The sequence below is a fragment of the Lagopus leucura genome, unplaced genomic scaffold (assembly GCF_019238085.1).
Source record: "Lagopus leucura isolate 7727_CA_CO unplaced genomic scaffold, USGS_WTPT01 Super-Scaffold_810, whole genome shotgun sequence".
NCBI classification, from domain to species: domain Eukaryota; kingdom Metazoa; phylum Chordata; class Aves; order Galliformes; family Phasianidae; genus Lagopus; species Lagopus leucura.
This window is the reverse complement of record NW_024962261.1, coordinates 10,615,446-10,637,615: the sequence shown is the minus strand read 5'-3', so window position 1 is coordinate 10,637,615 and position 22,170 is coordinate 10,615,446. Positions and strand designations below refer to the sequence as shown.

The window sequence follows — 22,170 nt, the reverse complement described above, 5'->3', positions numbered from 1 at the left end:
ATCCTTGGAAAGGCTAGTTTGCTTTTCTGAAGTCTTCAGTTATGAGCTTGCTATATATCCTCCCTGCCGTCCTAAACACCTTGAAAACCTAACATTTCATAGCTACTGAAGCCAAGGCTGCCTTTGACCTTCACATTCCCCAACAGCTCCCTCTTGTTGGCTAGAACAAAGCCCAGCACAACACCTCTCTCAGGGGTTCCCTTTAGCACATGAAGAAGGAAGTTATCAATAACACATTCCAGCAATATCTTGGATTGGCTATACCATGCTGTGCTGCCCCGCCAACAGATATCAGGCTGTCTTAAGCCCCTCATGAGGGCGTGTGAACATGAAGCTGTTCCTATCCTTTTGCGAAGTGACTCACCTACCCTCTTTCATTCTTCCCAATAAGATGGCCTGTTGTAGACCCTCACTACAATGTCACCTAGCCCCATCCTCTCTTAAATCTTAATCTATAAACCACTGGTCAGCTCCTCATCTGTACCCAGGCAGAGCTCCACACACTCCAGGTAGCCAGTAATACAGAATAAAATACTCCCTCTTCATCTCCTCAGGTCTGTATCCTTCCATTACAACACTCCAGTCAGCCATCCCACCACATCTCCTTCATGCTAGTAAGATCAGAGCCCTGCAACTGTACACATACGTAACTCATCTTGCTTGTTCCCCAGTGTTTGCTGGTGTACAGGAGCTTAGAGCCGCCGTAGCATGCTAAGTACACATTTATTCAGGACAATACCAATTGCTTGGGACACTTTTTCCATAGCGGTACCTTACAAGCACTTTCTTGCTAAACTCACAAGCATTGGAAGTGACCTTGCTTAAACTTTATTTAGCTGATTTAGTGATCTCTCCTGATTTTAACACCCCAATGTCCCTTGTTCAGCAGCCTGAGGCATCGCTCCATAGCATGTTTGCTGATAAGTCTATTCCCCACTAATTGTCTTTGAAACAGCACAACATATTTACCTGTTCTCATAAATCTTTAATATGATAGCACAGCTCTTCTAGGATAGCACACCTCCAGCACAGTAGATTCTACCCTTAGAGAGAGAGGCCTAGGCACCCTCTGGAGTCAGGGACCTGGAGGGCTGCATATGCCATCAGAAACCCTGGATGAACAGAAGCCTCCACCCAAGCAGAGATAGGTATTCCAATGCCTGCTTGACTGCAGCATACTATAACCATATCCAAGACCATATTAAGGACCTAACTTTAACCGCTGGCCTCCCTTTCTGACACCTATGAATGCAACCTGCTGTGCAAGCTATTTGTTGACCACGGTCTTAGACAGGCCTCTTTCAGGCCCTCACTCTCCCTTATCAGAGGACAGCTGCAGCAGAGGCTCCCGGCACCCCAGATGGTTAATTATGCCCATTAGAAACCCTTATGGATTGCTAGAGGACTCTGGAGCTTCCTCAGGCTCAGACCCTAGTGGTGTCCCTGATTTTATCCTTGCCTAACAGCAGCAGACACCCTCAAGTTTCTCACAGGGCTGCCAGGCACTTCCTGGACCTTGAGCCTAGGAGGACCTGAAGTCTCCCAAAGAGAGCCAAAGACTGCTGTATCTGTTGGCTGCTTCTGGGAGACCCACTCTCTATAAACACTTAGCCTGAAGATACACAGCAGGAGCCACTTCACATGACAAGCTGATTTTTTCTGCTCCCTATGAATTTAAGATGTAAAACTATCCCCCACCAACCAAAATACTGAACAATCCTCTCGAGAATGATGCCATGCAATTTGTTCAATTAAGAGTTACAGCTGATAAACTCCTAACTGCCAAACAGGTCTTCCAAAGAAATACCAGTCCCTGAGTGCATCCCAGATGAACATCCTGAAAATGGGTTACATGAAACAGATAGTGCTAAGCTGCCCAGCTGTTGCCCTTAGTTATTTCAGCCAGCTAAGTAAGCAGGACATGAACAGTTCCTTCTAGGCAAGTAGTTCCCATGACCCAAGTGTACAGAACAAATTCACACCCTTCACTCTCCCACAGCAGTTTCAGCTTCTCTCAGATTATACTCTGTGCTAAAATGGGCAAGTTAAAAAAAAAAAACAGCTTTTTCTCATTTCCAGCCCAAACTAATTCATTAACTATTAATATTCCCCTGTTTTCACGCCAGTGTTATAATTTAATCACTGACAACCTTTCCATTTGCCGTTGTACCTACCTATGTAGAATACTTAGCACCACCAAAGCCTCCTCCCAGCTTGTGCACTAAGCTTGCCAAGGCCTTTTCATTTACTTTCGACATAACAGTCTCAGTCTTCCATACTGTCTTTGCCACACTGTTCTAATAGAAATTCACTCCTCTTGGGAACAAGTGGCCAGTGTACATATTGAAGATGTTAAAGTCTAGATCTTTAATTTGTTGTCTGAAGAACTTTCCTTGCTTGAAAAGTCAAACTCCAACACTAAACAGAAGAGACTAACTACAGAAGAAAAGCAAATGCAGAAATAGCATATGCTTAATAAAACAAAAAAAACCTAGTAGGATAGAGCATAACTTTAAAATGCTGTAGTGCTTACAAGGTGTTAAAATGATGAAAAAACTGCATGTGCTTCCTGACACTTAGTCTGCTTATCACCAAAAATAATGTTTTTTTGCAGAGTCATCTATCAAATCTCAAGCAGCAAATACAAGCCCTCTAAACTCATACCTTCTGCGACCTTTTCCTACTACCCCAGCGGCCCCTCCCCTGACACAGCAACATGCCATTCCCTCAGGCCCTGTCACGGTCACCAGAAAACAGGCTCCAGCGCTGCCCCTCTGCACACCTATAATACCTTGATGCCCTTCCAACACTGCGGCAGCCAACGTGCATGCAGTGCTGGATGTGAGGGTACACAGCACGGAGCAGAGGGGGCAGCCCCTCCTCTTACCCAGTGGCAGCACTAGGCTTGCTGCACTCCAGGGTACAGTTGGCCCTTTGGGCTCCAGGGCACACTGCTGCCTCATGTCCTGCTTGCCAGAACCCCCATTCCTTTCCATGGGGCTGCTTTTCCCCTCCCTCATACCCCACTGTGTACACACAGACGAGACTGATTTTTGTTGGAGCACACTCCTGGGATATTCAGTACAGCTTAGGTTAACACCTAGCCTAAATTTCTGAATGTCAAAAACACAGTACAAGAGGGTATGATTTGCACATCCTAAAATCTCTCCACATCTAACAATAAAGCACATTAAGTACACATGAGAATATTAAGAGGTTCAAAATTCCCTAACCAAGCATCCTGTGAATCCTGTGCAGTGTTAAACAAGCAGGCATCTCACTGTGTCAAAAAACATTTATGTAAAAGCCCACCGTAGAAGGATGAGACTAGCAAAGTTTTCTTCGCATAGTGAATGTATCTTTCACTTCTCCCCTTTGTGACAGTGAGGATGTTAAGGCTAACAGCACAGGGAAACTGATAAAGAAACAGGACAGCCTTGCTTAAAATTACTATTTCACTTTAAAACAGATGTTAAAAATATTTGTTGAATTTTTTTAGAAAAGCTTATTTCAGACTTACACAGCAATAACTGGCACAACACTTAGAAGTTTGTAATGCCAATCCTATCGGTTCAGATGAGATTTATCTAGACAGGTCTGCATCAGTTTCAGACTACTTATTCCCTTCTAACACATAGCTTAACATATTCTCTTCACAGTTAGTCAATGAGCACAATAACCAGCTTGCGTCCATAAATGCACATTCTGATTTGACCTGGTTAAGTCTGAATGCTCAGGTACTGAACTGCTTTGTGCAGAACTAGAACTACTACAGCTAGTAAATCCATCCTCTATAAAAAGCACGATGAGTACAGCATTGATTCTGATGTACTCCTATAGCTTTGACTCCTCTCCTGCCCTTCCCCCCCAGAAAAAGCCACGCTTGCAAAAATTTCTTCATTTGATAATAACCCCTCTCAGACAAAATGGCCTGAGGCTAATTTTTTTCCCAACTTTTATTCAATTAAAATACTTGACAGTCCTTATCTACTGCTTCCAAAAGCAAGAGTACTTCATCCTCTCAGTCTGATTTTTCATCAGTAAAACGGCTCAGTGGGCTAGCACTTCACAACATAACAGCACAAAATAAAGTCAGGTTATTAAAAACACATTTTGAACTACACATTTTAACTGCCTGATCAAGCAGAAAATTAATCAACCTTTTGTGTAAAAGCTTTAAGAAGCCAAATCAGTTATTTTGAAGCATATTTCTTCATATTCTCCCCAGAAAGTATATTTTAGTGCTTTCCTTTCTACTGATGAGAGTTCTCTATTACAAGCGTAAACTCTTGCTAGAATACTGTCTTGCATTCTAACATCAAATCTCTTCAGACTGATATTTACACAGAATGCAAGGAGAAAGTGCTAGAAACAGAAGCCAATTTTAGCGCAACAAGTTTCCCCAGCCTATCACAACTAGATCATTTTTGGCCTTGTCACAGCATAGGGCACAGCTCCAAGTAAACAAGTCTACCTCCAGCAGCAAAACATGCAAGTGTAGTTCAAAGACTAAAAGCAATGTTCCCTGAACTCTCAGAGTGGACACATTTATTCAAAGATGCCAGAAAATTCCCTAAAGGATTCAGTGCTATCTACTAAAAGTAGTATTTTTCAAAGTCTGAGAAAACCCAAACAGACATTTGGTTAGTACTCTGGGTTTGAAAGTTTCCCCATTCTCCTTATTAATTTCTAATATCCGCAGCACTTTTTACAGTAAGTCTGCCCTTAATTTTCTAAAACACTATCCTAGGAACTTTAAACACATTTTCACCTTGACGCCTCAAGGACTGACACAGCCAAGGCCTAATCCTGCACACCTTTATGGAGAGTGTTCCCCAAATCCTAACCATGTTGCATCTGCCTGAGCACCTGCTCTTAGCCGAGGCCAAACAGACTGTGCTCATAAGAAGCATTCCTGTCGCTGCTGCAGCTCAGTGGGAACACATCTGCATGCAGATGGTGCAAGCAAGTTTCACATCACATAACTTCTTACTGATGCATTTTGCTGTCTCACAGGCTGGCAACATTCTCCCAGCCCTTCCCTTGCCCTCCTTTTTCCAAGACTTTCCTCAAAGAAGAGAAGAGCAGGTAAGATTACAGGAGAATTTCTCCCAGCAGTAAGTAAAGAGCAACGTTTCAGATCCTTGGTGGCTTCTAATACATGCTTCAGCGAGCAATTCGCCATCTGCCCGTCACACCGTTGGGCCAAACGAGCTCAACCAGATTTTGGCTGTCCTCCTGGATTGTTTTTACAGACGGAGGAGGGCAAGCCAACAGGCCTGGCAGCAGCAGGCACAGCACAAATTTAAGGCTGCTGCAGACACCTCCACAGGCCCAGTTCACAGTTCTGCTCCAAGGAAAGCACTTGCACAAGTGCGCAAGTACCTTCCCCGGGACTCCCTCCCCTCAAGGAGCTCCCGAAGGCACCCAGCAACCTGCAGCGTGCCAGCAATCACCCACCCGCACCCCCATAGCAGTAGAGCGGCAGGGGCGGCCCCGCCGCTTTCTGTGCTCGTGCTTTTTCGGCGGGAAGCCGCGTGCCACCGCCCCGCTTCCCCTTCCCCCTCCAGCGCCGTGCCCCCAGAACGGGCGAGGGCCGGAGCTCCCGCCATTCTCCGCGGCCGCCGCCTCGGCGGAGCCCACCTGCCCCGCGCCGGAGCGTACGAGCTGCCCGGAGCGCAGCAACTCTACCGGCCCAGGCCTCCCCGCCGGGCCCAAAGGAAAGTATTTCCCTGCGCCCTGCTCACCGGTAGCCCCGCGGTCCTCCCAGCCCCTTCCCCCGCAACCCGGCCCACCCTGCTCCCGTCGCACCCTCCCGCAGCCGCGGCTCGGGCACGGCGCTCCCGGGACGGGGAGAGGCCCACAGCTCGGGAGAAGCGGATGCGTCCTTATCCCCCCCCGCTCCCGCACCGTCTCCTCGGGATCGATGTCGATGCGGAACGTCTGCTGTTGCAGCGTCTTCAGGGTGATCTGCATGGCGGCGGTGGCGGCGGGCCGTCCGGCACCCCGGGTCGCCGTACGACACGGCACAGCGGGAAGAGTGGAGGCGGAGCGGCGGCGCGCTGTCGCCTCACGGCCCCGGGCAGGCGCGGCGGCTCCCGGGACTGAGCGAGCGGAAGGCAGCGGGTGCGAGGAGTAACGGCTGCGGGCCGAGCGGGGGAGGGGCGGGGGGAGGCGTGGGACGGGCGGAGTGCGCACGCGCCGTCTCGTGGGGGTGGCGCGTGCGTCGTCGCTGAGCTGGGAAGCGCCAGGCGCATGCGCTTCTGGGCTTCCCGCCGGCGCCTCGCGCCTGAGGGGCCGCCAGTGGCGGCGGTGAGGTAGTGCGGTGGCCGGGTGGGGCTACTGCCTTGGCTGTGGGATCGAGTTCTCAGCGGTGCGGTGGGCCGCGGGAGAGACTGGAGCGACCGGTTGCTTAGGATGGAGGCGGGCAACACTAACCGGGCAGCGTGGTGGCTGGATCCTTCTGGTGCTGCTGCTGGAGTTACTGCTGCCCCGTGAGGAGCTGCTGACCTCCTTTTCCCTCGAGATTCCTCAGGCAGTGAAGAGCGATCCCTGCTGTGCATAGCGTTCAACCCACTGTTGAACCAGCTGCTCTGATACGAGAAATACCTGCCCTTGTTCCTTACAGCTGCTTCCATTTGTAGGTGTGGGACCTTGCACTGCGTTTTCTTGGTCCTCAAGGCAAAAGAGGATGCTAATACTAGGTGAATATAGGGCATAGACCCTGGATGTCTTAAATCATGCCTTGGCCACTCACCATAATTTTCGTTAACAGAAGTCACGCTTTAATTCATTATTTGGAGTTTCATAGTAACTTCCTGCAGGCAGTTGAGGTGCATCACAGAGCGAAGGGGAAGGGGCGGCTGCCTCCCTGCAGCGGGGTGTGGGTGCATGTGGGCTGTACACACAGGTGTGCTGCTTCTGTCCTCACCCCCCTGAGCTGCTGGGCAGCCAGAGCCTCCCGGAGCTTCTGCACCCAAAGAGAAACTGCTGAGTGTTGCTGGTAGGAATCCGGCGTTCTTGGCAGCACACAGTAGCTTGCTTGCGTTGCAAAGCGCCATTCAGAACTAGAGGCTTGAGATAAAATATCACTTGCTATTTTTTGCATGACTGTTTACAACCTGAAATACACTGTTTGCTCACTTTCACTGTTGCTCGATCCCAGGTTTAGTTCTTTTGCAGATAGAAAGGATATTTTTCTCTACTTAGCATTTAGCAGTCCAACGTACATTCTGCTGAATGAATGCAAATGAAAGTACTTTGTGCTGAGCAATTGTATTAGTTTCACTACTCCTTTTTGTTCAGACTGTGTTGAAGGGAAACTACTCGTACCCTCATTTTTGTGGTTGCTGGTTGTAGTACAAAACAGCTCTGCACAGTTTGTGTTGGGGTGAGTGTTCATTTACATGTGGTTGCTTGGTTCTGCCCTGAAATCTTGTAAAAGCCTTAACATAAGTGAGAATCAGCTCCGGAGAGGCTGTGAACCGGTAAGGATGATGTTTTTTGTGACTTTGAGCTTGGAGCAAAAAAAGAGAATGTTGGTGAAAAGAAGCTGAATGTTTTTCCACTTCAGAGTGGTATGGAACTTAGGGACAGCTCACTGTATGGAGCCCACTTCAGATGAACAGGTTCTTGATGTTTTCTGTAGCTCAAAACCTTCAGCTCCATAAACAAGTTGTGGCAGGGTTGAAATTCCTTTTTCAGGCTGGTTTCTATCATTTATAGAATTGAGGTATTTTTCCGGAGTATACTGAGTGTAGTTTCATGGTACTTCTTAAGTCAGTGCTTGGTTTTTGTTTTGCTGGGTTTTTTTTTCCATTTTGTATGGAAGTAAATAAAACTTTTCATCCAAGAATAATTTAGTTACTTAATCATTGATTTCCTTGGAGCACTAAACAGTTGGAAGGGAAGGAAATAAAAATGACTTAGGTATGAGAAGCACCGATATTTTTCTCTGAGAACGGTTAGCTGATGTCTGGACCTGAAAGGGCCGTTTTTACAGTAGGAGGATTTTACAGTACTTCAGAGTACAGTCTCACTGCAAGTTATTTTAATATTTAGACTTATTTTGAGATTGTGTCCTGTCTTTGGTCCTGTCTGTGCTGTAGTAACAAGCACAAATGGAAGCTGAAAGCTGCATGCTGGTCTTCTGTAGCTCAGCAGAGCTGCACTGGAAAGGCAAGACATCTGAGTATTTCCAAAACAATACTAATTACTGTGTATGACATTAGAGTGGCAAATAACATAGTGAGTGCATTGCTATTACTGCAGTTGGACAGTGTAACACTAAAGGGTCTTCCTAACTGCATGGCTGCACTGAGGAGCTGTTGAATGGATTGCTCTCTGCCCTACAAAGAGCTCCTAGGGAAATTATGTCAGAAGTTGGCAACAATTAATCTGGATTATTGAGTCAAGAATAATATTTATCTAGAAAATAGTGGATCAAATCCTGCAGGTCTAATCGGGCCTACTATGAATAAATTAAAACAGTGTATTTTTGTATGAGTCATAAATCATATTACAGTCATCACTGTGGTTAACTAAAAGTATTTTAATCTAATCAAAATACAGTTAAAACTCACTTAAAGAAGTTTGATTTCAAATGTACTGCCTTACACACAGATTAATTCTTTCAATGGTGGTATGAAGAATTAAACACCAAAATAGATCCTGTTACACATACGTGACTATGGATTTATGCATTACTTGCTTCTGAGCATGAGTTTCCAACACTTTGCTTTTTCTCCTTACATTAGGATAAAAGAGAACAGTATTGAGACTTCTATTACGGCATTCATAGCTTTTAACAGGCCATCTGCTTTGGAGTAATGTAACTGCTGCAGAGCATTGCTTTCCTGGTATATGCATAACCTGACAGATGGAGAATGTGAGCCCTCTGGATTCATCAGGAAATCACTTTTATGTGTAGCTTCTCTATACATTTCTAGCCATTTGTAAAACACTGCTAACTCCTAGGTCACAGAGACTACAAAATCACAGAATCACTGCCATTTGCAGGGATATATAGGTTGTCTTTACTCCAGATTTCTTAGGGTGGAGTCAAAAACAAATTCAGACCTGGTGTGCAGAGCTTTGTCCAGCCAGGTTTTGAAAACCTCCAAGGACAGAAAACCCACAGTCTCTGTGACTCCTACCAGAGTGCTTATTCTCACATTCGTTTTTTATTTTCTGTCTGTGCTGAACCTCTCTAGTTTCATCTGATGTCATTGTGTTGCCCCTCTGCAAGGCATCACTGGCAAGAGCCTGTACCCATCTCCTTGTCCTTGTTCATCCGTAGGTATGATAATGTTGTTTTGTGCCTCAAAACCTCTGCTCCAGACAGTAGCTGTCATGGACACTGCAGGGATTTCCACTGCCCTAACTCAACTCAGATACTGTCGTGCTGTAATGTTCTGTATACAGACTCCAGAGCTGCTACACAGCACGGCTCTTCCAGGAGCCACACCTCTTCCAGGAGTTCCTGGGTCTATTGTAGCCCCAGTTGCCCTGGCTGCACCAGGAACTGGGGCAGGTCTTTGTAGACGATCCTTTGGAAGCAGATGAGGAAAACTGCATCTTGTTCATGTTGGACTTCCTTGACCCAGATGAGGAGGTGCTGAACCAACTTCTGGACTTGCCCCTGCCAGCACAGGCAGCTCGTTTTTGAGTGGTGCAGTGAGAGGCCTGCTGCCTGAATGGCTTGAGGGGAGTTTCTGCTGATGGGATCAAGAGAGCAGCTCTGCTACCTGCCCAGCAGGCTCAGGGACTCCTGCCCCCCATGTAGACTGCTTCAGGAGATGTTCTCTGTCAAATGCAGGATCTCCATCAAAGCACCTCAGCTGCTGTTCATGTGGGTCCCACCCATCTCTCTTGCATCTGTGTTCACATCCCCAGGGAGCAAGAAGAGACTCAGGAGGTATTAGAGAGTCCCCTTGCTTCCAGCCAGGGCTGTGGGCACTCCTCAGTGAGTCTCCATCACCAACAGAGGAGAATGTCCACCTGTCCAGCCTCACTGCCACGCAGCAAGAGGCCACACCACCATCAATACCAGCAAGAGGGTACCTGAATGCCTTGCAAAAACAGCTGGTCCAAGGGAAAGTGACCTCGCAATTTGTCAGTCAGCTCAGTCAGCACCATCAGAAGCATCCCGCTGGTGCAAATGGAATCATATGGCTCAAGCTTATTTGTTGGAGCAAATGATGTTCTATTATGAGTTCCCTGTTTAGCAGTGCCAGTCTCCTGATGATGGTTGTTTGTTTTTTTTCTTGAAAATGAATTGTTGTTGTTGAAGAGAAGATTGTAGGGCTTGCTAGTCCTTTTGAGCTCCTTTCCAAGCTGGCTCCCATAAGAGCCATTTCCCAGCTATTTCTTAACTGAAAAAGCCAAAGCTGTCACTCTTGAGGATCAGGGCTTTCAAGTGTTCTGTTACTCTGGTTACTCACCTCCTACACACACCACAGGATCTTGAATTCGTCTGTATAAGAGTCAAAGCTGCCACTGATTATCATGACCCTGACAAGTCCTTCCACATTTGTGTGTTACAGATTCAGGACAGCATCACCCCAGGTTGGTCTATCAGCATCTGTGTTATCCCTGCTCCCTCCAGAAATGTCTGTGATGGCCTTTCACTTGCAGCTGATGCCAGGGAGATTGAAGATCACCACAGGAACCAATGGCAGTGACTGAAGAACCCCAGCAACACTGTCATGCAACGGAAGTGCTCTAGCTCAGGGTTAGCAGTTGAGGGTATAAGAAGACAGTGCCAAGAGAGCATTCCTCAGGGATCAGATGTACCCTCTGAAAATAAAGTAAGGTGGTGTGTTCTGGTGTTAGGTTCATCGGTTGGGTTTCATTGTTGTCATTATTTTGTACACACAATAAAGTTATGTTGGGTCAGAAACTAAATGCTTGTCTCCTGTGTGAATGTGAATGTATTTGCGATCAGTTAAGCCTTTTTGTTCTTGGGCCAGCACAGCCTTTCAGGATTCATGCAGAATTCTTGTACTCTAACTACATGGCTTTCATGTTGTGAGATTCCTCTGATCATTTTAGTTGATCTTCTCTGCACCTGCTCCAAATTGATTTAATCTTACTTGGACTTGAACTGAAGCCCACACAAATCTCACTGGTACAAGTTGTGCCTATATTTTGTGCTTTGCACTTGCCCTGCTAAGCACTTCCCCTTCTCACAGCACTGTCTTACAGGTAGGTACCATAGGACCAGCTGTACACACTTGACTGCTTGGTACTTTCTCAACAGTTGTCAGCCACCAATCTCCAAAGCTGAAATTTTTGCTATTGTTTCTGAAGCAATATGACTTCAGTTGACTTTGGGATCTGGGTTGTGGTGGCTTCACCCTGGTGGAGATCTGAACAGCCCCACACGTTGCCCTCTTGCCTTCCCTCTTCAAAGGAGGAGGGGGATGGATATACCATAAAAAACAGCTTAAAGTTTGAAAGGACAGGGAGATTGTTCAACAGTTAGTTGAACAGTAATAGGCAAAGGCTCAGCATAGGGAGGTTAATTTAATTTACTGCCTCTTAATAACAGATTGGAGCATAAGAACTAACAGTAAACCTACCTACCCACCCACTCCTCTTCTGCCTCTTCCCCCAGGCTGTGCAGGGGAGCAGAGTGGGGGCTGCAGTGACTCCATGTTCCATCTCTGCCGCTCCTCCATGGTCCTTCCCTGCTCTTGCTTCCATGGATGCCATCTTCTCTGAATTGATTCAGAGTGGACTTCCCATGGGCGGCAGCCCTCCAAGCACTGCCCCAAGACGGCTCTGTATTTTCTGCGTGGACAATATCTGTAAACTTACAGCTAATCATGGTGCACTTTCTTACCACACAGTTATTTAAGGAAGTTTTCACTAAGGCAGGTCAGCAGCCACCTTACTGTGTAATAACTCAATTTTGAATGAATTAGCTTGTGGTGGTCTCCCAGCTCTTAGGACTGTTTCTATGTGAGTGTAATGGAAGGTGATACATCCTAGACTGTGCTAGTAACACGGATTTTAGATTCCTTCATATAACTTGGGCTTGATGATGCTGTTGTCTCTAGGCACTTCCTTACATGCAGATGAGTGCACAGACATGTGGTTGTGTGTTGCATTATCCACATATAAACTGCCACAGCAAGCATTTGAAGACTGATGGGTCAGCAGGCTCACTTGGGAGTGTGCCCTGCTTCATTAGGTGGCTGAGAAGCATGCTTGGTGCTTAATTTTTTTAGAAGAGAACTGTATGGCTTAGCTGGCTGTGGTGCACATTCCAGTTGAGCACTTCTTACAATTTCAAGGTTCAGCAAGCAATTCAGCTGGGGCAGAAGAAGTAATTACAGAGTTGTGAGAAGCTGAAATGTAAAACAGATGGATGGATTGTTCCTTCCCCTGCCAACCACAGAGAAAATATAATTCAGACTCTCAATAGAAGTGAATTCTCTTAGTTTGAAGAGATCTTCTCTCCCTCCCAAAGAATGACACTGCACACTTGAGCATCAAATTCTGATACTCAGTTTGCCATCAGGATCCCTGGCGTCATTGTGGTCACCACAAGTACTAGGTAGTGGTGCCCAGTGGAGTACTGCTGCCTGCTGAGCTCTTCTGATGGATGCCTATTCAGCTGACACTTGGGTGGGTGACTACTCATCTCCTCAGGCAAAGCCTTTTCTGGTGCAAACGAAAGTGGGGATATGTAGCATTTAATTCATTATCCCTTCCCATGGCAGCCTTCTTGGCTCTGTCCTATGCAGTGTGGAATTGCAGTGTATGTGAGATGTGAAATTGACTCTAATTTTGCATGACTATCAGTAGAAACAAATACAGAGGAAAAACAAAACAAAACAAAATAAAAAAAACGCCACCGTTTCTTGGGATTTAACAGCATGTTTTCCCTTGTTAACTGTGAAACAATTGGTTTCTCACTGGCATTTCATTGGCAGCAAAGGAGATAGTTCAGACCATGGGCAGGGTGTCATAGCAGGCATCCAGCAGCCTGCTGCTGGTTCTGCCCAGCACAGCCCATCAGGGACTGTTTGTGATTTGATTTCTCTGTGGTATTGTGGTGAGAGCTCAATAGATCTTCAAAGTTGCAGTTACTTAAAATTAACTTCAAAATATTTTTTTTTAATTAAATAGAAGAAGCAAATTCAATTACTAACACTGAGAACAAGAAATAACAATCATCCACTAATGATTTGTCAGAAGACAAGTTCAGTGAAGAGGAAAATCAAATTAGGTGCTGCTGGATTTGTCTGTGCTTTCTTGCTTAAATGGTGTTTTCTAAAATCAAGGAGAGGACAGATCAAGCTACTATCCCATTTCAGGATCTCTGTGGTTCTCACTTGCATGTCTAATTAAAGATACTGGTGGTTAAAGCAACACTTGCTGCAGCAAGAGTCACAAATAAGATTGTTAGGAGTGTGAGAGGACTGAAAGGGATAACTGGTTTGCTGGGAGAGAGGATGGTGAGAAAGACTTCAGAGCTGTAAAGTTGACCAGAAACATGTTGACATCAGTGGCAAACTTGAAATAAGGAAAAGCAAGCAAAGCTAAACCAAGTAAGAAGCAGTGGTGAGATCATGCTGTCCAGGTGAGCCTACACTGAAAAGAGAAGCTGAAAGTTCAGGAGGTACCAGTAATTATGAATTATTTTTTCTCCTCACTGCTGTTGCATGGCTGCTATAAGAGCACAAAGGGAGAAGATTCACTTAACATGAGGGAGCAGTGGTGGGTAGATTGGTGTACATGGGGTGAAGCTGGTAGTGCAACTGTACTAGTGCACAATCAATGGCATTTCATACTGAGAGGCAAAAGAGCAAAACTAGCAATAACCCTCTGCAGTGTGCTTCTTACAAGAGGCAGGGCTTCGTATTTCCAGCTGAGGCATCACTGACAGTACATGTCAGTTACACACTTCAACATGTACAAAGGCCACCTGGTGCACTCAAGCTGCAGCAAATCACTTACACACGCTGAAAAGACATGTCCGTGTGTGCCCTGATCATGGAAGCACAAGAGTTTTCAGTTGTAGCTGTTCAGCACAGTAGTCATGCAGAGCAGCTACAGCTGGTTGCCATGGCTCAAGCAATGTTGTGGTCTCATCAGAGATTTCCAGCAGGACAAATGCTGCTCTTAACTTCAAACTGGGGAAAAAAAAAGCAAAGGGCAATCCAGATAAGTCAGTGTTGGTCACCTATGCAGTAAGAATGTGATTTTAATATGATAACTGATTATTTTGTCCATTTTAATAAGCAAATATTTACTGTGTTTGGTTTAGCATTTAGGTCATGCTAAGAGCACATTTCTCAGATATCTGATTGCTGCTTTAGTAAGAAAACTCCTAAATCTCTCTGTTCACTTACTGCAGACTCATTTTTCTCCCCCAGGTGACCATTTACTGTTGGAAGTGGCAGTATCCCAAATGCTTATTACTTTTGCACAGGTTGCTGTATTTAAAGCTTGTCAGCATGTAAACTCAAATTTGCAGGCAGCAGACATCTGGAATCCAGTTAAATTAAAAATCTTCTTCTTTTGTGCCTTCAAAGGATATAAACTTCAGTAATTTTTTAATCTCTAACAACTCATTTGTCAGTACTTTACAATTAAAAAATAAATAATCTTGTATTTACGATCAAGTTTCTTCTTTATGTCTCTCAAGAGCTTAGTATTCTTGCATAAAGCAAGACTCAAGTGCTAGGTTTAGAGCCCAAACTGAAAGACTACCTTGAAATGTGTTTTGCTGGACAAGCGTTTTTTCAAAATACGTGGATTTGGTTTGCCTTTTTGTCTTTCCTGAAATGGATGTTCCCTTTCTAAATGCTGTCCCTTTGCAGTTTTACATCTTCTTTTATTCCTCATTCTTTCAATTTCTGGTGATCTCTCCAGTAACAAGAAGGGTGTTTTGGTTTTTTTTTTCCCCTAAATCTGATGTTATTATCATTTAGGTACCAGCAATTTAGGGGATAGTCCATCCTCAGATTTCCATAAGACAGAATTACCACTTAGATGCCTCAGGCCCATTGCGTTCTTTTTACCCATCCAGCAGATGGCATCTAAGCTTTAGAAAAGGTCATCTTCCTTCATACTCTAGATTCTGCACAGATTCTTTTTTTGTTTGATATTTTCAATTAAAAAAGATGCAAACAGGATTATTTTAGAAAACTATCATCTCTTATTAATTTAGAAGTTTATGAGCCCAACAATATGTGAATTTTAATTTTTTTCTTCAGTCTATATATAGTAAATATAAGAATTTATCTTATACTGCTTTCATGGAAGGCTAAGTTTTATTCATCAATTTGAATCTTATTTCTCAAGTTCGTTATTAAATGAACGTTGTTACTCCAATTAAATTCAGTGTGTCAGCTGTTATGGATTCTGATGTAGGTAACATAGCAGCTGTCAATCACATGTTTTGAAACTTGTGACTTCTTGTTTCCTCATGTTAGGTTTCCCAGTGGTCAGTTCATATACATATAGAATACAGTAACTTATGAATGCCCAGATCAAAACTACTGCTTATAAATCAATATAAATAAAATAAATATAAATATAAATGAAATAAAGTTGCTAATATGAAAGCCTATTTTGATTATATAAGCTGTAAGAAATTAATTTATTTCATCATATCTTTATTTTAGTTGATTCTAATTTCTATCCTTTGTTATGGGAAAGGAATTGTAATTCTCACTTCAGCACTTACTAAAATCCATTTGCACTTTCATTTCCAGGATGGCAAAAGACAGCTGGCTGGCTGTGCCTAATCTGCAGACACCGATCTTCACAGAAGGATGCTTGTGCCAGTTCCCTTAGGAGGAACATCTATAACAGGTGTCAAATACAACAAGGAGTACTAAATTACATTCTTTCCTCTTCTTCTCCTCCTTCTCCTTCTACTCTTTTTTATTACTTTAACCTCTAACCAAAGGAATGCAAAGTTACGTGTTACGTGAGGGGGCCCAAAATTCTTTCAGTTTCGTAGAACTCATTTTTGATAGAGGGCATTTTTTAATGCAGTTGTAATAGTCCTCAAGTAAAGGAGTATTGAGGTATACATCCTCTTGCATCAATTAAATCCTTGGAATATATATAACTCATTCTCCACTTTCAAGTTAGAACACTCAAAAGTGAAATATCTTCAGATTTTATTTGAGTCAACTTTCTGTCAACCATGCTATTCTAACAAGTCAGCTTCAGGACTCAAATGCCTGTTTTGTGACATGTCAACAGTAACAATAGACAATTAATTAGATATCAGAAGTTTAAAAAGTTAAATCCATTGGGTCCATAAAACACATAACAAGCTAACTTTTCTGACAATGGGAATCATTCTTAATCATAAATTTCTTGAGCTGGACCTAAATATTGGGTATGTAATTTTCATTTGTTCTCTGATCAAACAATATTACCTATGAGATTTGTCAGGTTGCTATACTAAAGTTTCCTTACCACTTGGAAAATCCCTGATTCAAGCACGAGAAAAGACTGGCTGAGTATTTTAGACTTAAAGCTATTAGTGGGACTTTCATAGTACAGTCCCACTTGCAATGCAAGAGTGAGCTGAAGTAGCAACCACCAGTGGTGATTTCACCCACCTAGAAAGTAAAAATCAGTATGTCTGCTAGTTATTAAGGAATCTGCTACAGATCTTTCCTAGCAAAGAGCTTCACTAAAAAAAAAAAAGAAAAAAAAAAAGGATTAGGTGATGCTGATCAAGCAGTTCCATTCTCATCACAAATTCAGATGTTTTTGTTTCAAAGACTTTGAATTTTCTCCGAGGGATAAAAGTGCCAGAAGATGTTGATCAAGCAGCTTTGGGTTGAATGATTGTCTAAGACAGCATATTAAAGGATGAGAATCTAAGTGGTACTATGCTACAGTTTTTGAGATTTTTTTTTTTTAAGGTTATCTTTTCACACACTCATCTTCTTTCAGGGCTTTTCTAATTAGAGCTACAAAATCTCTAAGGAAACTGACTGTAAAGAATGACCATGAAGATTTGTCCCTCGATGGAAATATGCTTTGGTGAATCTACTGACTGTAAATTTTAGTATCATTTCCTTTTGCTTATGTCAGCTCAATTTTGCTTCAAAATATGGTAGGAAATTCATATATCCATCAGTGGCATATATTCTCAATAAGCATTTCTTGAAGTATTGCTTAGGTTTTGGACAGAACTTATGTATCACCATCTTTACCTCAAGCACTTCTCTTTGATTGTTTTCAACATTGTTAAAAATTACATCCAATAGAAATTCTAATTCTCTTTTTTTCTTAACTCCACTCTTTGTAATTATTCTAATTCTTTATACGTAATTCTCTTTCACTAAGGTTTCCACGTTGGTAAACAGCAGGTTTTCAGAAGAGTAGAATATGAAATTTATTGCATTCTTAGTAAACAAATATTTAATATATCAGTTATTAATAATATTCCATTATTGCATATCTATACTGTTGCATGTTTTCATAACTTTCCAAAAACACAAACAATACTCGGTCTTGAAAGACATTTCTAAAATCTTTGTTTTTTTTAATTACTCATGTCACTGACATGCTCATTTCATGGTTACTCCATCACTGAGGTAAATGAAACCAACAACTGGAAAAAATAAAGTTTAATACTCCTTTGATATCCAGAGTGTGTTAGAATTCCCAATTTATACGACTGGAAGCCAGTGGTCCATCCAAACCATTCCAAGTGCATGAGTCCTTGGGGAGGGCTTGCAGTCTCCTGCTAGCTGGCCAGCTCTTTGGGACAAGAGTTTAACAACCTAAGAGCAGGTAGATGTCTCCCTCTGTACTGTCCCTCCCTGCTGCAGGGCACATAACATTTCCTTTTGCTCAGTCAGAATTCCTGTTTGGATGAACCGCCGACAGCTCACATTTCTGTGAGCTGGAGGGTTTTCATACCCAGATTGCCAATTCTTCTGCAGAATCAGTGGAGTTTCCTAGCACATTTCATCTGTGGGCTCTTTTTTTGCCTTCATGAAAGTCAGCAAAATGGTAGGGAGGGTCAAACAAAGGTGAGACTTGCTTGCAACCAAATTGTACTTTAGTCCCCGACTTCTTTCTTTGTCATGGAGGCAGTGCAGCCTGGCTATGACTCAGCTTAGAAGGCAGGGTTCAGTCAGTTTTTACTGTCTCTTGCAGTGTCAGCAGTACAAAGTAAATGGTAATTAAAAGACATTCTCTATTCCTTCAGCTAGTAGCTTTAGTTCCGAGTCATCCTATTCTCCTACATAAATTGTAAGTGAAAATAATCTTTATCTGCTGCACATTTCCAGGTCCTCCTGCACATTTTCAGGTCCTGAGTGCTCACCTGCTGCCATAGTTTTGGATTGGGTCTATTTTATGTGGTAATAATCGGCTCTCAACTTTGCCTCCTTACTTCAGCTTTCTCCGGGAATAGCATGCAGACTAGCAGCAAATCCTGCGCAGGCATCCAAGGCAGGCTCTGCTCCTATGCCTTTTGTGAGAAAACTATCCCTTTGTAAGAAGATGCTTCATGTCATCAGCAGCAGTTGAAGCACGTGGTACGTGCAGGCAGGTGCACATCCTTCAGTTGTCCCGATACTTGCTGGGAAATCAATTCGGTGTTTCGTAAGGAGCTCACAAATATGAGAAGGCTGTCAGAGAGAGCCTTTGCAAGTCATTAGAGGGGTCCACACCCTTTATCAGAAGAAAAGAACAGTTGTAAAAAGAAAACAGCCTCCTCAACAGTGAGTTACGGGGAGAGCTTCCATGCAGAAAAAGAGTATGAAAAATATACCAAAGACAAGGCTCACACAAATAAATACAGAAATGCCACATAGATGCTGTTAGAAATGTGAAAGATCAGCTGAAGCTTGATCTAGCAAAAGGTATCATAGGAAGAAAGACTCCAGTGCATATGTAGCAAGTACAAGGAAGCTGTAGGTCTATGAAGCTGCTATATGGGACTGGAAGGTTAATTTAAAATGCTCACAGTGAAAAAAAAAGAAGAGTATTTAGTGTCAGTGTCTTCCTCAGTGCAGTCCTCCTGAGTAAGACCAGCCCCAGCTATGCTGAGCAGTAGTGATGTATATAGAACAATAGAGGACAAGGATTGAATTAGGGACCAAAAATTGAGACACCTCCTCAGGGTGTCATCCTGTTTCCTTAAGGGGAAACTTATATATATAAGTTATAAATTATAATAATTATAAATAACCAAAAATGGAAAAATATAAAAGAAATAGATTGAAGAAATAGAATATAAAAGAAAAAGATTGTTGTAAGAACAGTTAGACATCGGAGCCCAGAAAAGTCGTGGACTTAACTTTGAAAATACTCAAGAGTCAGTTTGATACAGCTTGGATAGCTTAATCCAAGGCATGGCTTTCCACAGAAGGTTGAACAAGGAGATCTCTGGAGTCGTCCTCCAACCTGGACGTTTCTGTAACTTTCTATAATCCTCTTAGTTTCCTGAGACAGGATTACAATGAAAATTGTAATGTAATTGTAGTGGAAGAATTTGGAGAAACAAGCAATCTGATTGGAAAGCTCTCTGTTATCACTAGGGAACACTTGGGCCAACACAAATACATGCTCATCCCTTTGCCTTCAACTGTATTTCATGCCTTGCATCTCTCTCAGTCCTGTGCCCCTCTGCTACAGACCACATTAGGTGCTCAAGAGAAAGAGTTCCTTGTTCATCAAAACACTGAAATTCCTACTTTGAATGATCTGTTCACAATGTTCAAACTTTGGCTTCTGGCAATAACTTGTCTTCTGTTCCAAAGAAGGTGAAAAACACCCTAATGATAAAGATTTTGTTTCTGGTACTTGCAGCTACTCAGCTTATGCCTTATAGGATGCAATGTAATAACCTCTTCATAGCTCTCAGTTGAATAATTTCTGGTTTTAAACTTTTGATACATTTGTCTCTGCATTTCTGAAAGCTTTTGTGCTACCACATGAAAAGAGCAAGGCAAGCGTCTGTAACTCAGTTCTGGGAAATTCAGTCCTCAAAATACTCTCTCTCAAACCTTTGGCAGGTATCCTGATTTTAAGGTCTTAGTGAGGAGCATGTGAGTTTCCAACTTGAATTATAATAATATCCAGGTAACATCTATTATTGCTATTATTTTGCATAAGTGAATAACATTTGCTTATTTGAGATGCAGTGGAGCCAGTTGAGGGGGTTCACCTGACAGCATTAGTGTATTTATCTTATATATAGGAAAAGACTGTGCTGCCAAAAAACTGCAGATGCTTACCCAACCACTGCCTTTAGTCACAGTAGGCTGTGTCAGTGTACAATGCAAGGTTCACCTAGGCTGGGGCAATCCCAAGCACAAAAGCTGGGAAGAGAATAGACTGAGAGCTGCTCTGCAGAAAAGGAGTTAGGTGTTCTGGTGGATGAATAAGAACGTGAGCCAGCAGTGTGCACTCACAGCCTGGAAGACCAACAGTATCTGGGCTGCTTCAAAGGAGGGGTGGTAGCAGGGACAGGGAGGAGACCGTCCCCTGTGCTCTGCCCTCATCAGGTCCTTCCTGGAGTTTTGCATCCACACCTGGGGCACCCAGCACAATGAAGATGTGGAAATGCTGGAGCAGGTCCAGATTATCAGAGGGTGGGATTATCACATTATCAGAGAGTGGGAACATTTCTCTCCATGAAGGAAGGCTGAGAGAGCTTGGTTTGTTCACTCTGGAGAAGAGAAGGCTCCAGGGAGATCTGCTTCCTTCCTAGTAGCTAAGGAAGTAGCTGCAGGGAAGCTGCAGAGGCATTTTTACAAGATCTTAAAGAAACAGGAAAAGGAGTGACAGTTTTGAACTGAAACAGGGTAGATTTAGACTACACAAAAGGAAAAAAGTCTTTAGTCAGAAGGATCAGCTGGCTGGGAATGGGTGGGCTTTGAGGCCCTTTCTAGAACAAATTGCTGTAATATTTTTTGATCCACACAGAATGTCATTACAGGCTCTGCTTCTGCCTCTTGGAAATACCTCGCCATTGAAACTTTTGTGGCAAAAGAGCCTCAGAGGCCAGCATCAAGCATCCAGGGCTGATTGTATGCCCAGCCAACTCATCTTCCCAGAGCTCCAAGCACAGGAGCTCTCTGAGCTGTCTGTTCAGGGTCTCCCAGGACACACACTGGTTCCAATAAGCCTAATTACTTTTTGGCTGATGCAAGAAACACAGAATAAATAAAACAGTGACAACAAAAGCAGTCTATATGCATTGGCCTTTACCCTGGTTGCACAAGGAACTTTAGGTTTATGTTAGAGGCTTCTAAAGAGTCCTCTCTTTCTCCTCTCCCCTTCCTGAAAGTAACTTTTCCCTCTTCTTTCTCAAGACATTTTTCTGCCCCCAGCATTTTCACGTCTTTTGATGTGATTGAAGAGAGAACCCTTCCTGGATTGCCATTGGGCGTCTTGTCACAAGTCCCCCACATCAGACCTTTGAGATGTTCAAAATCCATCACCACCTCATTCGTAGCTCCCTTGTTGTCCTGCTGAGTTTCAGATTGGAACAATTAGTTTGCCTTGAGTTGTTGCCTATTATTTTGCTGCTGTGTGATTAAATGGACTGTAATTGAATAGCTGATCACCAGGATTTAATGACCTCCACTGTTAAATCTAGCCAAGTTAAAGATTTTTTTTCCTTCTGTCACCTCCCAGGGGACTCTAGCTGAATCCAGAGACAAAAGGTCGCAGAGGAGACAAGCAAACACAACAATGAGAACAGAATTTGCAATGTGATATAAAATAGCATCAAGAGTCCCTGATATTAAACAATTTATAAGCAGAGTGACTCACAGGTTGTTTTTGTATGACACAGACATATGCACACACTGATAAGAGGACAATGAATGTGTGTGAGAACCATGTGTTTTTCTTCCCAATCAAGAAAACCTTATTATTTAGTATATAGTTGGATTGAAGCATACAGTTAAATATATGATATATACTTAGAAAAACGGACTCTTCATTCATAACTAGGATCCTCCTACTAATAAGAAAAATGTGTCTCTTTTCCTTTGTTCATCTCCTAGAATTTAGACATTTGTTATCTGTTTGCAAGTTTAAAAAAAAAAAAAGAAAAAAAGCCTCAGCAAGACAGAACACTGTTTTGTTTTGTTTTGTTTTGTTTTGAATGTGTCTATAACAGGTTTTATTTAATGTACATATAGCTCAGATGTTGGAACT

General features: G+C 43.2%; 1 protein-coding gene across 1 annotated transcript in view; it reads right to left on the bottom strand.

The window, feature by feature from the left end:
• RAD23B (RAD23 homolog B, nucleotide excision repair protein) overlaps nt 1-6,056 on the bottom strand; it is a 35,577-nt gene extending 29,521 nt beyond the window's left edge. Inside the window, exon 1 of the mRNA XM_042866219.1 lies at nt 5,911-6,056. Coding sequence (XP_042722153.1) covers nt 5,911-5,976 — 66 coding nt within the window. The 5' untranslated portion in view covers nt 5,977-6,056. The remainder of the gene's footprint in view (nt 1-5,910) is intronic.
• Nucleotides 6,057-22,170: the final 16,114 nt, after the last annotated feature.